This window comes from Haemaphysalis longicornis, unplaced genomic scaffold (assembly GCF_048455015.1).
Source record: "Haemaphysalis longicornis isolate Haplotype H1 unplaced genomic scaffold, Haemaphysalis longicornis Haplotype H1 scaffold_4, whole genome shotgun sequence".
Taxonomy (NCBI): Eukaryota; Metazoa; Arthropoda; class Arachnida; order Ixodida; family Ixodidae; genus Haemaphysalis; species Haemaphysalis longicornis.
Genome location: NW_027526361.1, coordinates 196,417,144 through 196,435,254, shown reverse-complemented (window position 1 = coordinate 196,435,254; position 18,111 = coordinate 196,417,144). Strand labels below are relative to the sequence as shown.

The window sequence follows — 18,111 nt, the reverse complement described above, 5'->3', positions numbered from 1 at the left end:
TGAGACTCTTAAGGCAACATGAATTTGCGCAACATGTGAAACAGCAGGGAGAATGAGTGGCGTTGTCGCTACCCACTATGAAAGCTCCAGCTTTGCAGCTCAACTAAATACATTGAATGAGAATGTCGCAAGTTTATTGCGTATCATAGGTAAAGTCAATGCACTGTCTCAACTTCTCGTAACAATTAGAAATATTGACACTTCTATGAAGTTTTTCTCCGAGAAGTACGACAGCATACTCACTGAGGTTGAAAAACACGACTCTGATATTGCTGCTCTGAAGAAACGTGTTGACCGCATTCAATCTGGTACCACCCCCGCGATCAGGCAAATCAGGTTAGAACTAAACGAGATGGAATAGTATAGTCGCCGGCAGAACTTGGAAATTCTTGGGTTGGCTCGAGAAGAACGTGAGGACGTTCAAGAAAAAAATTTCACCATCTCCCCGAAGGGAACTATGTGGTGATGCAAAGCATAGGGGTTCCGTCTAGGTTCCACACCAGAGAAGAACCAGCGCAGGCCGTGTCTCGGAGCAGACTGAACGCCGCGCAGCGCGCGCACCTGCTTTTATACAGCTGGAGAAGAGGAGAATGGAGGAGAGACGCGCATGCGAAGTGGGGGTGTGGACGGCGCAAAAACAAGGGAGGCACGTAGCCCCGCCATGAGATGGCACCTGGAGCGACAGTGTCGCCGGTGTCTTCCTGCGCGGCACGAGACGAGCACGCTTCCCCTAAGTGCCCAAGAAACAGACATGCGCTACCTTGATAATCTCACGCTTTGGAATACGCGGCTGTTGTGGCTAGCGTGGGCGAGAGCAGAGGAAGTGGGTTATCGTTTTGCGTGGAAGTATAACGGACGCGTTCTGGTTCGAAAAGATGAAGGTGATAAGGTGGTTCGAATACAAGATGAGTGTGATCTGGAAAAAAAATCACGCCATATCCACGGAATGAAGGATGATAAGTGGGGCGAAGCTCGAGAGGGGGAGATCATCGGTAACCGTAATTCTTCCGTGAAAGTTCGCCCATTACATCATTAAGAAAGACGTAAGACTGTGTGCGTACATTGTACAAATCGACTTTTATTTTCGGAGTCAGTGCTCCCAGGCCCAGACCTGGTGAAAGACCCCGCGCCATCGAGGACTACCCCGCACCTCCACCACAATTTGTCACGTAGAATGGGACACAACGGTAAAAAAAGAACTTTTATTTAGAGCGAACTTGTGCCCGAACAAGACGACAGGAAACGAGCAAAGGTCCTTGCGTCTCGTTCGATCTCCGAGAACGACTGCCTGCGTTCGTGGCGTGATCTCTTGCGTGATCTCCCCCTCGCAGTGCACGTGCGCTCGCGCCTCCGTTGGCGAACACAGACAAGCTCGCGCTCCCGGTGCCGAGTTTGCGCTCCCGGTTGCAGCCGGTTCTTGCGCGTGCAACGCGGCCCACTTTGCGACATCTCCGAAAGCATGTGGCGGTCACGTACCACGAGACACAAGGGATGGACAGACCCATGACTTAAGGAGCTTCGCCCCTAAATGGTCTAATGTGGCTGCACTAGCTGTAATCTGTTAGTACAGCTATGGACTTCGCACCTTCTGGCTGTGCTTACCATGATGTTGATTCTTTCACAAATAATGTATGAGGGAACAAAACGCGCTCAAAATGTTTTTCGCTCTTTCACCTTAACGTACGCAGTTTTAGAAATAAAGAAGATGAAAAGAACATTTTTTTCCCTCTTAGGGTCACAATTTTGATGTGTTGGTGTTCAGTGAAACTTGGTATTCGGATGCTGCTAGCGTAGTGAATATAAATGAATATAAACTAGAAAATAATACGCGAAGAACCAAAACAGGCGGCGGTGTTGCCTTGTCCATGAAGGATAGCCATTTGTATTAAGTCGTCCACGAATATACCATGATTAATTCGGGTATTGAATCGCTCTTCATTGCCACAAATGCGCATGTTCTAGGCATTAATTATTGCCCTCCTTCCGGACCCCTTGAATTATTTTACTACGCTTTCAATGCAATCTTACAATACCTCTCAACTACAAAAAAAGCAAGGGGTAGTGATGGGCGATTTTAATAACAATTTACTCCAACGATCGCCTTTGAACACTGAATTACGAAGCCCAGTATATGTCAATGGCTTTACAAATTTGATTGATATAGCGACAAGGATTACATGTCACAGTGAAACATTTCTAGATCTGTGTTTATTGTGAGAAAGAGGATACCATAGTTGAGGGGCTTACTAGTGACATAAGTGACCATTTACCTTTCTTTTGCTTTATTCGAAGGCTGATCGAGCACAAAACTCATGCCTTATGTGCACCTAGAATCTTCAGGGAGATGAATAGCGGTAATGTGAAGGAGTTCCGCCAACTTGTGTCGTCCATAGATTGTAGTGGCCTTTCCTCAACATGAAATCCTGAGACGTTTTATGACTTGTTTATTAACACGATCATTGAGGCCTATAATAGTGCATTTCCTTTTATCACTGTGACTAAAGCCAGAAAGTCTTGGATTACGCTTGAATTCTTAGAAACAATAAAAGAACACAATAAGTTGTTTATTAACTTTGTACAATCCCGGGATATAATGGTCTTGATGGATTACAAGAAACTTCGGAATAAATTAACAAGGGACATAAAGAGAGCGCGCCTTCAGTACTACTCAAACAAATTTGCGAGCATTCAGTTTGATCCCTCGAAAACTTGGGCAGTGATAAAAGTTTGCTTGGGAAATCAAGGGTTTCAGTGGCAATTGAAGAAAAAATTCCCCCGCATTTCCCCGAGGGGGAGAATGTGAAAGTGCGAATGCACGGTTGTCGGCCCGCTTGCGGCGCTTGCGCTCGGCCCCCGCAGCCCACCGCCTCGCCGCCTTCTCTTCCATCTCTTCCATCGGGTTTGTAGTATCACGTGTACACCACGCAGTTATCAAGCCGCTATAACGCCGCGGAGTCGCCAACGCACGCCGCTGACGACGTAGTTTGAATGCGTTAAAGATATAAGGCGCGTCACTAACACTGATATCACCGTCGCGTCCGTGGCTTGGTCGGTAGAGCGTCGCGCTGCGGCCGCAAAGTCCTCGGATCGAAACCTGGCGCCGGATGCTGTTTCTTTTTTAAATATAGAGGAGCACTGCGGACGCCGCCGCCGCCGCCGCCGGCGGTGGATGGTTTGGGGTCGCTTATAAAGTGCATTCGCGCTTAAAAATAGGAGAAGATACCTTCAGTGGAAAAGCCCTTGCTAATCTGTTCAACCAACCCTTCGTGTCTTTCGGGGTGTCCACTTCCCGTAGCTCGGATCTAAGCGCTTTTTTAACTGAAAACATGGGAAGCTCAATGTTCCTCCATCCTACTACTGCAGCTGAAATTACCAATGTGGTAAATAGTCTAAAAAATAATTGTTCTTACTGCTTTGATAAAATTAAGGCTGCACGAATCAAAGCTGTGATAGACCTGATTGATGAAGTCTTGTGTCACCTAGCAAATTTGATTGTCAACAGCAATCTCCCCTATAACATGAAAATAGCAAAAGTCATTCTTTTACATAAAGGCGGTCTGATTAATGAAATTAATAATTACCGGCCAATCTCAGTGCTACCAATTTTCTCCAAGGTCATAGGGAAACGTATAATTTCTGCACTATCCAGTGACCTTCAAAAGCTAAATTTAATTTCCGGAAATCAGTATAGATTTCAATAAAGAAAATCTACTGAACTTGCTTTAATAAATATCAAGGATAGCCTTATTCACAACACAGAAAACCGTCTTGATACTGTAGGAATTCTCTTAGACTTTAAAGAGGCTTTTGATTCAATCAAACATGATATTCGTTTTCTTAAACTGCGACATTATGGTATAAGAAGAACCAGCGTGTGGCGGATCAAGCAAGGAAAGCAGGACCCAGACGTCCGGTTCTCGTGGTGGTCACGGAACACTCAAGCTCGAGCACGCGAGCGCGGCCGATCTTCATCTTCTGATCGTGCCACGCCCCCTGCCTTCGCTTGTCTCAACCACCCATTCCACCTTTATTTTCTACACACTCCCCGGCCCGCCAAGAAGTTTAAGGGTTGGCTTCAAGGAAGTAGAGCCGTTGAATGGGCCGCCTGATTTCTTGACCAGTTGACAGGCGCAGTACACAGGAGCGGGCGATTCCGTCGCGTCCGGGTAGCAACTTGGCCACACGGCCGAGTCTCCAAAACGTTGGGGCGTATCCTTCATCCTGCACTACAACCACGTCTCCGACTGCGAGTTGGTGTAACGGATGTGAGGGCGCTTCGTGAGCGGACCGCAGAAGCAGCAGGTATTCATTCCGCCATCTTTGCCATAGGCGATTTGTGACGTTCTGTCGGTGCCTCCAGCGGCGTGTCAACTCGGAGCTTGTCGACGATGGCTCAAATGGCCCGAGGTTCTGGGGGAGGCACGTGTTAGGCTTGCCGAGCCAGAAGTGAGCCGGCGTTATGGGATGAGGTCCGTCGGCATCCGTGGTCAGGTACGTCAAGGGCCGGCTGTTGATAACCGCCTCCACTTCACACAACGTGGTGACCAGTTCCTCAGCTGTCAGGGAGTTGCGTCCAAGGGTACGTCTCAGCGTCTCTTTTGTTATCCGAATCATTCGTTCCCACCAACCGCCCCACCACGGTGCCTTCTCTACGTTGAATTTCCAAACAATGCGCTTTCCGCTGCAGAAATCTTGGAGTGTGGCGTCGGTGAGGGAATGGAAGGACTTCGCACAGTGTTTAAAAGCGAGGGCGTTATCGGAGTATACCGTGGCAGGTATTCCGCGGCGAGCAATGAAGCGCCTGAAGGCGAGCAAGAAACTTGACGCTGTCATCCCCGTCGTCAATTCCAGGTGTAGAGCCCGCGTGACGCCGCACGAGAATACGGCAACGTATGTTTTGACTTTGGAAGGGTCGTTGGTAGGGCAGTACAGAGGACCGCAGAAGTCGACGCCCACAATAGAAAACGGGCTTGTTTCCGTTATGCGGTCACGCGGTAATGGTGCCGTCGGTGCTGTCTCCGGTGTCAGCCTGCGCCTTCGGCACGGCAAGCACTGGTGGAGGGCTTTCTTCACTGTCTGGCGCCCTCGAATGATCCAATAGCGCTGGCGGATCTCTGCGAGCGTGGCTTCTATTCCAGCGTGCAATAGGCGCTCGTGGGTTGCCAGAATAAGCAGCCGTGTTAAATCGTTCTTTCCGGGCAGAATGATCGGATGTCGCACTTCGAAAGGAGATTGTAAGCAGTGTAGTCGTCCCCCCACGCGGATAACGCCAGCGGAGTCCAAAAAGGGCTGTAGACGAAGCAGTCGGGAAGTCCCCACACCAAGTTGGCTGTTCGATAGAGCTTCCCGGTCTTGGGGGAATGCTTCCTGCTGTACCTGGAGAATCCAGTACAGTTCAGCTTCTTGGACTTCGTTAGCAACCAGTGGCCCGGTCATCGATGGACGTTGCGGTAAAGCGTTGTTTACGAAGCGTCGAACCCAGGCCGTCACTCTAAGTAGCCGTGAGTAGCGGCTGTAATCTGAAATTTGGCATAGCGGTTCCGGTGGCGAAGACCCCACCGGGCAAGATGACGCCAAGGCTGGTGACGGGTCGACAAAGTCAGCGGCTTCCTGGGGCTGGTTCAATGGCCACAGGTTTTCTGTGTGGGTGATCCATGATGGTCCATGCCACCAAAGCTCTGAGGTTCTGAGGACTGTTGCACTTATTCCGCGTGTGATGAGGTCGGCAGGATTGTCCTTGCTGCTGCAATGCCCCCATCTGCATCCCTTGGTCAGGCGCTGGATCTCTTCGACGCGATTTCGGACGAAGGGTGGCCACCGGCTAGGTTCCCCGCATATCCAGTGCAGGGCAATCTGCGCGTCCGACCAGAAGAACGCACGTGTGGCTGATAGGCCAGGAACTCGCATTAGGTAGTTGTAAAGGCGCGCTGCGATGAGGCAGGCAAGGAGCTCGAGGCGAGGCAACGTCGTCGCCTTGATAGGGGCCACACGACCTTTGCTGATCAGCAGATTTGCCTCAAACGGGTCACCATGCGCGGAGCGTCGGCGGACGTAGACAGCTGTGCCATATGCTCGCGGGCTAGCGTCCGCGAATAAGTGGATTTCGATGGACTGCTCCGGGTAACCTTGGTTGTCTGATACGTTTCGTGGCAAACAAAGGTGTTGCAGCTCGGTTAGTTCGGAGCACCATGCGTTCCAGGCGGTGAGTTGCTCACGTTGTAGAGGACTGTCCCATGGGTGCCGCAGCTTCCATAAATCTTGAAATATAACCTTTGCCCGGACCGTGAATGGTGCCAAGAAGCCTAGCGGATCGTAGATTCTTGCAAATGTTTGTAGCAGGGCTCGCTTGGTGGTGGGCTTTGTGTTGATAAACGCGGTCACGTTTCCTGTGCTGATGAGCAGCGTGTCGTCAATGCGGTTCCAGCTCACCCCGAGAACTTTCATTGTGGTGGCGTCGCCACCTTCATCCTCCAATGCGAGCTTATCTCTTATGAACAAGTCCCGCAGGGAAGAGATGTTGGAAGCCCATTTTCGGAGCTCCATTCCGGCTTCGGCCATTACAGCCTTTGCTTCCGAATATATCTGATGAGCTCGGTCGACGTCGTCCATGCCAATGATGAGGTCGTCGACATAGAAAGACTCTCGCAAGATGGCGGCGGTGTCCGGAAACTTTTGTGAGACTCGCAGATGATGGTGCAAAGTGGCGGCGAGCAAAAAGGGACTCGATCTCGCACCGAAAGGAACCCGTGTCATTCGCCACTTCATTACTGGAGGAAAGGGCTCATTCGGTGTAGGAAGGCGCTCCACCCACAAAAAACGTAGCGCGTCCCTGTCCTGTTCCCGAACAATCATCTGGAGGTAGGCCTTCTTTATATCTGCGACCATGACCACGGGATAGCACCTGAATTTAAGAATGAGCCTTAACAGGTCCGCATCCAACTTGGGCCCCTTACAGAGAATGCTGTTCAGCGAAGGTTGCCCCGAAACATGTGACGAGGCATCGAAGACCACCCTTAGCTTGGTTGTGACGGCGTCCCGACGAACCACACCGTGATGCGGCATGTAGTACCTGGTTGTCGAGCATTGGTCACCGTCATGCTCGGGAACTCGTTCGGCATGGCCGTCGTTGAAATACGTCCGGATTGCATTGTCGTACTGGGACAGCAGCTCAGGCTGACCACGAAAGCGCCGCATCTGCACACGCAACCGCTGTTCTGCGAGCCTATAGTTGTCAGCACTGGCGTCCAGCCCTGGCTCCTGGATCATGAGTGGAACCTCGTACCGCGCGCCATTCTTCCTCACGTCGCTCTCGAATTGCTGTACGGCCGCGCGGTCCAGCACTGACGCATCAGGTCTTTCTTTGATCCCGATAGCATCCAGTCGCCACAGTGACGATAACTCGTTATCTGCCGCTTCGTCATCCAGCGAGGGCTCCATGAGGGCCAGGAATAAAGCACTAGATGATCCCGAAGTCCAGCCAGTTTCGTCGGAGTGTGCACCCTGGAGAGTCCAGCCGAACATTGTTTCGACGGCGGTCAGGTGCGGAGTCAGCCGTGAAATGTTCCCCGAGGTAACTTTCCAGTAGAAATCTGACCCAATTAGGATGCTGATGTGGTCATCCATGTAAGCCGACGCGGGCGAAGTGTCAGCGGCAAAAAGACCATGGTCGTGCATCAGTCTAAGCGTGTCATCGGTGATTGGGGGACTCGTAACGACGCAGATACTTGGGACCTCAAGGGCGTCGATGACCACCTGCTTGCCGTTGTTCTGGCTGGCCACCGTGACTGACACGCGAGGATACTTCTCCGCTGCTGCGTGGTGGCTCTTGCCGAATGTGACCAGCTTGAGGTCCTCAACGCCTTCAACGGAGTAGCCCAGAGCGCGCGAAACGTCACGCCGAATGAACGTCCGCTGGCTGCCCGTGTCTAGCAGAACCCTCACCAGAAGCTGACCGTTGGGACCCGTCGCCCATGCGCGGCAAGTCTGCAGGTAGACTGGAGTGGGCCGTGTGGTTCTAGTTGACGCTGTAACCACCGACGATGCCGCATGGGACGGTTTGGGCACTGTGGGCGGGCCCTCTTGACCAGCCGAGTGGGACGACCTGGTAGCGTGCGCGGAACCTGGCTGAGCCACGTCGCAGAGTGACGTTAGATGCCGGCGTGAACAGCGGCTGCAGGACAACGTTCTAGCAGTCTGGCAAGCACGTGCAATGTGATTCTGCTTGCCGCACCGGAAGCAATGTCTTCCTGCTTGCAGTCGCCGTCGCTTCTCCTCTGGTGGCACATTCGCGGTGCATTGCGCGATCCCATGGCCTCGCCCGTCACAAAGGGGGCAACAGTCACCACGAGGAGGCGGCGATGACTCCGCATGTAGCGCTGCGGCTGACGGTGGAGAAAACTCATGCGGTGTCGGCCGGGGTGCTGGAGGGCGTCGAACCTGAGGACCGGTGCTGTCCATGTACCCTTCTTCCCGAATTTCCACCTGAATACGGAGAAAGTCCAAGATCTCCTGAACTTGCTTGGCATCCCCGTTCACCTCATTCGCGGCTGATTCCTTCATCCGTTGCCGGTAAAGAAGAGCGATGTCATGCGGCAACGCCTTCAGCAGGACCCGGTGGATTATGACGGCGTACCGGTCGGGCGCGATGCCTAGTGCCTCCAAAGCGTTTAGGCGAAAGCTGATGTCGTCATGCAAGCGCCGCAGCCCCGCGACGTCCGCAGAGGTCTTCACTGGAGTTATGGCGAGGAGGGCATCGACATGATCCGCCATCAATAGGTCTCTGCGGCCGAAACGATCTTTAAGGATCTTGATCGCAGCGTCGTATCCATCCTCCGCAAGCCTGATGCCCTCAATCGCGTTCTTAGCGGGGCCGGTCATGTACGAGCGGAGGTACTTGAATTTATCGATTTTCGTCAAGTGTTGGTCTGCATGGATGGTGGCGTCGAATTGTTCCCAGAATCCCAGCCAATCACGACGGTCACCAGAGAATGGTGCAATCTGCAGCTTGGGGAGGGCGACGCGGGGAACTGGCACGGCGGGAGGAGCCGTGGATTCGCTCACCCTTCGATCTTGCGTATGTCCACCAGCAGCGGAGCTCGAGGGACCGGCGGAGACGGCAGAGGGCGATGATCGGGCGAGTTGCACGCGGGCCCGAATTTCGCAAATGCTGTGCTCGTAGTCCCATGCTATGGCGTAGTCCGCCTGAAAGGCCTCGTCCGAGAGTTGAGCCTGGATTTTGGCGTCCAGGGCGCGGAGCTCTGTCTGCTTCTCAGTAAGTAGGGTGACGTAGCCCTGAATTCGGGTCTCGGGGGCAGCGGGATCCTCGAGGAGAGCGTCAAGCGCGGCGATCGCCTTCGTGATGGCGGCGCGCAGGGACCCCCGAACTCGGCGTTCGTGCTCCATGAAGGAAGGAACCGGGAGCCTGGGCGGGTTTTCGGCACCAGCGCTCGGCCCCCGCAGCCCACCGCCTCGCCGCCTTCTCTTCCATCTCTTCCATCGGGTTTGTAGTATCACGTGTACACCACGCAGTTATCAAGCCGCTATAACGCCGCGGAGTCGCCAACGCACGCCGCTGACGACGTAGTTTGAATGCGTTAAAGATATAAGGCGCGTCACTAACACTGATATCACCGTCGCGTCCGTGGCTTGGTCGGTAGAGCGTCGCGCTGCGGCCGCAAAGTCCTCGGATCGAAACCTGGCGCCGGATGCTGTTTCTTTTTTAAATATAGAGGAGCACTGCGGACGCCGCCGCCGCCGCCGCCGGCGGTGGATGGTTTGGGGTCGCTTATAAAGTGCATTCGCGCTTAAAAATAGGAGAAGATACCTTCAGTGGAAAAGCCCTTGCTAATCTGTTCAACCAACCCTTCGTGTCTTTCGGGGTGTCCACTTCCCGTAGCTCGGATCTAAGCGCTTTTTTAACTGAAAACATGGGAAGCTCAATGTTCCTCCATCCTACTACTGCAGCTGAAATTACCAATGTGGTAAATAGTCTAAAAAATAATTGTTCTTACTGCTTTGATAAAATTAAGGCTGCACGAATCAAAGCTGTGATAGACCTGATTGATGAAGTCTTGTGTCACCTAGCAAATTTGATTGTCAACAGCAATCTCCCCTATAACATGAAAATAGCAAAAGTCATTCTTTTACATAAAGGCGGTCTGATTAATGAAATTAATAATTACCGGCCAATCTCAGTGCTACCAATGTTCTCCAAGGTCATAGGGAAACGTATAATTTCTGCACTATCCAGTGACCTTCAAAAGCTAAATTTAATTTCCGGAAATCAGTATAGATTTCAATAAAGAAAATCTACTGAACTTGCTTTAATAAATATCAAGGATAGCCTTATTCACAACACAGAAAACCGTCTTGATACTGTAGGAATTCTCTTAGACTTTAAAGAGGCTTTTGATTCAATCAAACATGATATTCGTTTTCTTAAACTGCGACATTATGGTATAAGAAGAACTTCACTTCAGCTTTTCCGCAGCTACTTATCAGACCGTGAGCAATTCGTCTCAGTTCATGATGTTCAATCCGACAGGCAAAAAATATCGTATGGTGTACCACAGGGCTCTATACTAGGTCCAATTTTATTTATTTTATACATATGATATTGATTCGATTCCCTTCACCCAAGATATTGTTATTTGTGCTGGCGATACAAATATTTTTTTTTTGTTTTGCCCACTGATTTCGCATCCGTCATCGCTACTGCAACTCCTGGTTACAACAGCTTTCCCTCTGGCTAGATACGAAAGAATTACATCTTAATGTTAAGAACACAAAACATATCATTTTCACATCTAACAATAGGCCTACGAGAATTTCTTGCCCTCTAACCTTTCAATCCCTTCCAATCGAAAGAGTCCAAATACACAAATGTTTAGGCGTTTGCTTTCACGAAACTCTTCTTTGGAATTGCCACGTGGGTTTTGGTAAACACACGACCGCAGAACGTATTGGAGTGTTAAAGCGTTTGCTTTCACGAAACTCTTCTTTGGAATTACCACTTGGGTTTTGGTAAACACACGACCGCAGAACGTATTGGAGTGTTAAATAAACTGCGTCTTTTGTTACCAACAGCTGTAAAGCGCCAACTGTATTTTTCCCTTGTCCATTCTGGATTGCATTATTGTCTTTTGGTTTGGGGTGTTACTTCTAAGTCCAACCTTAACTTTCTGGTTTCGATTCACAAAAGGGGTATTCGTTTTATCAATAACTTCCCTATGGCTGTTGATACCTTACCTTATTTCTCACCAAATTTGATTGTGAGTATCCAATATACGTACGAATTTAGGTTATCTGAGATCATATACCTAACCTATGTAAGTGACCACGAATGCTACCTTTTAAAGTACACAGACACTCGGCCACACTAAACCTTTCGGCATACTTTTTTCAAGAAAAACAGGATCAGGACAAATTACGGTCCCCAATTGTCAGAATGGCAGATACGAAATGTTTTAAACTATCATCCCGATATAATAGGCCTTATTGATTGTTGTAGGTGTTTATATTCATTTAAAAAGCGAATTAAGCTTTACTTTATGAATTTATCACGACTTACATTCACCTGATTTGCTACCTTCATGCTCTCTCTGCATCTGTTTATTTGGTGTTTATTCGGATTGCAAACTATGCACCCCCTTTTCTTTGCTGGCTACAATTTATGTATTAGTGTAACCCTGCTATTTCTCGAGTCCAGTGTTGGCTATTGTTAAATAAAATGATTGCGCTAAAAAGGGGGACACGGACTGAGTGAGGACAGACACACACGGCGCAAACTTCCAACTACTTTTTATTGGCACTGTGTCAACTTTATACACTGTGCAAATGACGATCGCGCATGCGCAAGCAAAAAGAGAGATTAAACGTTCGGTGATGCGGCGGCCAAGAAAACCAATTCCTTTTTGATAAGAGCCAGCGAGGGCTTGCTAACACACTTATCGCCGAGTCTTGCTATCGCCTCAGCTTTAGTGATTTCTCGCAAAAGTTGCGTACGACCACTAGATAAAATTGCACACTTCTCGAAGATAGGCTTACAGCCGCATTTCAATGTGCCGACAAGAAACCACCAGTGCCAGATGTTATAATGGCAGCCCATTGTTTCAGACGCGGCTGTAAGCCTATCTTTGAGAAGTGTGCAATTTTATCTCGTGGTCGTACGCAAATTTTGCGAGAAATCACTGAGGCTGAGGCGATAGCAAGACTCGGTGATAAGTGTGTTAGCAAGCCCTCGCTGACTCTTACCGAAAAGGAATTGGTTTTATTGGCCGCCGCACCGCCGAACGTTTAATCTCTCCTCTTGCTTGCGCATGCGCGACCTTCATTTGCAAAGTGTATAAATTTGACATGGTGGCAATAAAAAGTAGTTGGAAGTTTACGCCGTGCGTGTCTGTCATCACTCCGTCCTTGTCCTCTTTTTTAGGGCAATCATTTTATTTAACAAAGGAGTACCAACGTGCCCAGGACGCTACCCTTATTGGCTATTGTATAACTCTGTGTTGCTATCTGATTATCCTCTTTTAAATGCAGAGCATTTCTTAGCCTCGCCTCTTCCTGCGTCGGACGGCGTCCACAGCTCCGCGTCCGCAGCAGGTGCGCCTCTCCTCCTTCCCTTCTCTCTCTCAACAGCAGCTGGCGCGCGCATGCCTCGTAGTCAGCCCGTTCGCTCCGTCGTGGTCTCGGCGTTACAGGCGCGTGATAGCAGCGCGGTGGGGCGTGGAAGGGCGCGCGCTGCTTGCGCATGCGCGCTCTCCCCCCCGTACTGCTCTCCCTCTACTGCGCGCGCTGCCAATATAAAGCGGCTAGCGGTCACTCGTGCTTGAGTCACTGCGTTGCTCCTTCCTTCCTTGGTTGACGCTCGCTCCACCCTAACGCGACGTTACTCTCCTCTCTCTACCCCAAACCAACACCAACGCAACTATGACACAACGACCCACCCTTACGCGACGTTACGCGGCGTTAACGACCCCCAATGCTCTGCAGTTACTCGTGTTCCCCTCGCGGGAAGGCGCAGGATTTTTTTTTCTTTATTTTCTTTGCTTTTTCTTTCACTTTCTTTTTTTATGTGAAACGTTTTTAACCTTAAAACGCTGTCCGTGCTGCCAGTGTTACCGGGAGCCAGAGGTCAAGTCAGGCAACATGTTCGTCACCTTTAGCCTCGGCACAATGTAGAGCATTCTGCTAAAATAAAACTTCAAACTTCAAAAAAAACTTAAAGAAATATCATTTAGAATGTGCTGTCCTTATCTCTCCATCCTCCATGACAATTTCCCGTGAGGTTTTGTATGACCCATACCCTTGTAGGCTCAGCTTGAATACACCTTGTTGCGAACCCGTGTGCTGTGGTCGAAGTTGACCGTGGTTGATGTCATGCCGGGGCAGTCATGAGTACGAAGTTGAAGGAGAAAGGAATATATGCTTGATCCTCTTCCATAGGAATCGGTACAACACGAAAGTTAAATGTGCCTTCATAGGAGTAGCTGAATTGTGCACCGATGTGAACTTGCGCATCGCTAGTTACATTTTATCGGTGTGGCACCATTAGACATCATACTTCACACTGGACCACACGCGAAGGAGCATTGAGTAAATCCGACTGAAACCACAGGCGCTCGGAAACCGTGCGAACGAAAGCAAACGGGTTGTCAACGAATCGTTCATTGAAGTCACGGTCCACTGCGCCGAAAGGAGCATAATTTGCTGGTCGGCAGCTGTCTACTGGGTGTGCTTGGAGACCGAAGCCTTGCTGCCGGGTTCCTTCGGAAAGCGTGCGACCACTTTGGTCACGCACCATGGCGTGTACGCCAGACGGTTGAGTTGCGACAAGCTGAGCTTGTGGAACGCGGGAGGCAGAGTTCGCAGCTTGGACCGGGTATGCGTGAACAAGTTCCGCTTCCCGCTGGCGTGTCTGTCGTCCCACCAAAGAGCAGTCATGAGGGCCTCATTGGCCAGTCTGCGTTGTTGCCTTTCTGCGTTAATGCAAGGTTTCTTTTTACGCGGGGAATCGCACAGGCGGAGCTAGCGCCAAATATCGGCTCCCGTTAGCGTCACAACGCATTAACTTGCTTCACATCTCTTAGACGACAGCACCATCTGAATAGAAAATCTTATAGGGAAGGATATAAGGCACGTTCGTAGAGCTAAACTGGCGTGAGTCACAGCCCAGTTGCCAGAGTGTCTTACACCTGTCCTTGCGGCCACAGTGATCGAAACCAGGTGCCCCCGCGTCCGTGGAACTTTTTCTGGCGATCACACTCCGGGACGGATATGACATCAGTGCGGTCTCTCTTCACCCCCGCATAAAAGACTTTCGAGTTAAAACACTTCATAGAACTATTAATACTTCCATCGTCCCCCTTTTCCCCTCTCCTCTGCTGTGGTCAGGAATGTACCAATCCCGGCATCCTTGGAGCTGAGAGCGATGCCCCAACGCACACACACATACACAGCGAGGGACATGTTCCTCTCTTGCACAGGTGAGCTTTAACTTGCTTCCGCTGAGGCAATCAGCCTGGGGTAGAATCTCCCATTGTCTTTTGGATGTTGAAGCGCAAGGAAGGCGTCTGCGTTTCCTTCTTGTGATCTTCGGTGGGTGGCTCTTTGAAAACGACATATACAGCGTTGTCAGACGCTCCAGAAAGAGCATGACAATGACGTGAGCCACACAGCCGAAGCCTGCTGTTGAAAGGACGGGTGCCGAGCCATGATTCCGTCAGCACCTCCGCTGGCCGTTTGGGGCTTGAGGGGCCCCGAGGTCGCTGAAAGGGGTATTGTCCAGCGGCAGCACAGTTCGCCATTGTGGAAACGCCGGGGCTTCGAGCGTCGATGAGGGACGGCACCTGGAAGACGGCAGACGGTAGGTTTTGGTGGTTGACATGAACGAAGAATACGGGTTTCGCAACAGCACTCCGGCTGCCAGACAAGGCATCAGGAGGAGTAGCTGCTCATTGCAGCTAGGCTGAAATGATGCGGGTGGTCTGCAGGTCCATCCATGGCTCGAAGCGGAGTTCTCAAAAATGCTTCTTCCATTCCCCGGGCTGCTTCATGAACCCCCCGAAGGCGCAAACACAAGGCTCCCGCAGAAATGGCGAAATCGACAGGACAACTATTCTCGAACCACACTCGATGAGGAAAGCATCCCCTGAACACCCATCGGGCCACCAGACCTTGATAACAAAACGACACGGAATAAGCCTGAGTGCTAAAATGTTACCCTCTCTTACAACCATTCAAAGCTCGCATCTCGTTGCACAAGTTCAAAATCAGGTCACGATTAGGTTGTTGCTGAAACAACAAATACAGCAGTGCAAATGAATCATGACTGGGCTATATGAGCTCTATGGGGCAGATGACGCAAACGAGCGAAGAAGCCAACAGGAAGTCAAAAGGCCCTTTTTGCTTTGCCCATGACCGTTTGTTGAGGCTAGTCAGCCCGCAACTCTCCTAGGACGCTATGGAGGCAACGCAAGCCTTTCGCCGCCATATACAGCACAAAATTCAAATCCACAACAAAACGAAGTTTGACTCTTAAAGGGACACTGAAGTTATTTGTAAACACTGCGGTATTACTAGCGCAAATTTCAGTCAGGAGTCAATAGGCCATGTTTCGACCACTCTGACTGCGTTTACTCGAACTTATTTAGTAGAAAAATCAATTCGAAAATGCTGTCCTCCTCTCTGCATCCTCGCCAATTTTCTGTGGCGTTTTCATGTGACCTCAAGAGGAAATGACTTGGCTTGACTGCGCTACTGCGTGGCTCGCCGACCTCCCGACAGAGTCAGTCGGCCCAAGGTTTAGTGCGTGGGCCGCCGACAGGTCGTCGCAATTAGTTCGCTCAGTTGAAACTAAACTAGGACACGTTTGTGAATGGAAGAGTGTGCGTGTCTTTAGTTTGATAGTTCGTACACAGTATCAAGCTCCAATTCCAGGTCGCTCCACACAAGCGCCGCACAAGCGCACTTGCAAGAATTCGCTGACTGGTACCCAAGAAGGAAACTCTAAAACCACTTGAAGGCGCGGGAAGAGTTAGGGAAGTCAAACAGGCACTAAAAAATAAAATCAACTGAAACGTTTACAGTACATCGTAAAAAGTGGGAGCAGAAAGCACCTTTTTGCACTGGGTGAACAAGCACAGCGGTAAGCAGCACGGTAACTCACCTACAAACGCTTTTCCGTCAAAGAAATGCGATTGCTAGACATGAGGTATTGTGGAAATTTGGGGGACGCTTACTGCACGAGCGCTATACACCAAATAGTCACCTGGCTGCTTGAAATGTGAAAACTAAATAAAAGTTTAAACTCGCTATACATTATGTACTTTATATTTCCACCGGCAGCAGCGCAGGCCCGTGGCCGAGTGGTCTGGAGCGTTAGGTATGTTGCTTTGCGAGGCGCGATTTCGAATGTCCGAGGGTACATTCTTTCCTTTGTAAGTTGTTTTTATTGTTTTCGGCCGAATGTTTCTACACTGAGTTCGCTATGTTTGGGCCGTAACGTTCACTGCTCCTCGAACGAGTTTGTAGAACGCGCGCAGACCGACACTGACGCGCTAGCGAGTTATCGTTGGGGTGCTGTTGCCATAAGCACCGACTGCTTGCGGGCAGTGGCGACAGGCCAAAATCAGCAAACCCTTGGCCTGGTGCGAACACGCGTTTTACGATACAGGCATGTGGGAAGCAAGCTCTAAATATGGGGGAAAAGTGCATGGCATTTGAGCGTCTGCGGTGACGCGGAGGGCGGTCATCCACTGCGTAGTCCTTGGATAGTGATTGCTACGACTAGAAGCCGTCCTTGGAGGCCTATCTTAGGCATTTTACAGCCGACCCACTCGTAAAAGCGCGGTATGAGGGCTATAGAGATATCGAGAATGCCTATCCGATGAAAACGTCAGATGTCGAGCGTGTTGTTTTACAGAACCGAAACCGAAACTTGTTTGAATGCTAATCTAGGACATCGTCCGATCACGGTGCACCTCTTCCCGACGTCACATTGTTTAGTTGGTGCGGCTTCCGCAGACCGTGCAAGGTAGTTTTTCTTCTTTCGGGCCTTATAAAATAATAACTGACTTATCAACCGGATATACGATGAACAGTCTGTTAATTTTAGGCAGTCTACGCAGCGCAAGCAAAAGCGGGAGCTTGACAAATTTACTTCAGTGTCCTTTTAATACTACTCCTTGGTAAACAAACCATTTAATAGGCGCACTTACGAAAATGAAAATTGCCATAACATAAAAAACCACAGGCACTTGAACATTTACCTGACAGATAATTTAGAGAAAGCTAGGTCAGAGAGCTCGGCAACCGCGATTAACTAAAATCTGTAGCTTCCCTTCGTAATACTCAACTCAAGAATAATGTTGTCGTTGCCATTACGCAGCACCCCTTATGATAATTTCTATGTCCAGTCAAAAGACAGTCTATGTCCCGATAGAAATAGACTATGTACGTCCTGTGTGTTTCCTCTGTGTTGAAATTTCGCCACCGACTTTCTGCGTCCTCCAAGTGTCCTTTGTGTTTCCGTCCTCTATTCGTCACTCTATCTCCCAAAGGCAACAGGCACCATACGGCCTTTGTGTGTCCCCTGTATGTCTCGAAGGTAACAGACCGCATTCGTCTCTTGTGTGTCCCCTGTATTGAAATTTCGCCACCGACTTTTTGCGTCCTCCAAAAATCCTTTATGTTTCTGTCCTCTACGTGTCCCACAAGCTTCCACCTTTTCAGTGCCCTTTGAATGCTGTCACATAACGGTGCCCAACAGCCAGCTGCATGTGGAAAATGTCAGACAGCTCCACAGTCACTGGTTCATGCTGCAGTTGTTTCTGTAAGAGCAAGCTGACGAAAATCACATGAATCACATAGGACTCTTGCAAACCTCACAATTTTATTCAGGTTGGATCCATAAGTGCTTGTACCGCATGCCACACTAGGTGTCTCCTCATCTTTACCCCTCACAGTACTGGATTGCCCCTGCCCAAATGAAGAGCGTTAGGTGGTCTTCCTTTGAGCCTACGCTTGCTTGCGGGCAGAACGCGGAACTGGTTGCAGCTAGCCCTGGACGACCTGAACTGCGTCGGTGAAACGGTGCTGAATTCTCGCGCGTTC

At 50.1% G+C, this 18,111-nt stretch overlaps 1 protein-coding gene across 1 annotated transcript; it reads right to left on the bottom strand.

Moving 5' to 3' along the window:
* Positions 1–4,062: 4,062 nt before the first annotated feature.
* On the bottom strand, positions 4,063–9,402 carry LOC144180175 (uncharacterized). The gene has a single exon (XM_077708562.1). It carries the CDS (start codon positions 9,400–9,402, stop codon positions 4,063–4,065), a length of 5,340 nt encoding a protein of 1,779 aa, XP_077564688.1.
* Positions 9,403–18,111: the final 8,709 nt, after the last annotated feature.

Coding starts and splice junctions, on each gene's coding strand:
- LOC144180175 (XM_077708562.1), bottom strand. CDS start 9,402: ATGGAGCACGAACGCCGAGTTCGGGGGTCCCTGCGCGCCGCCATCACG.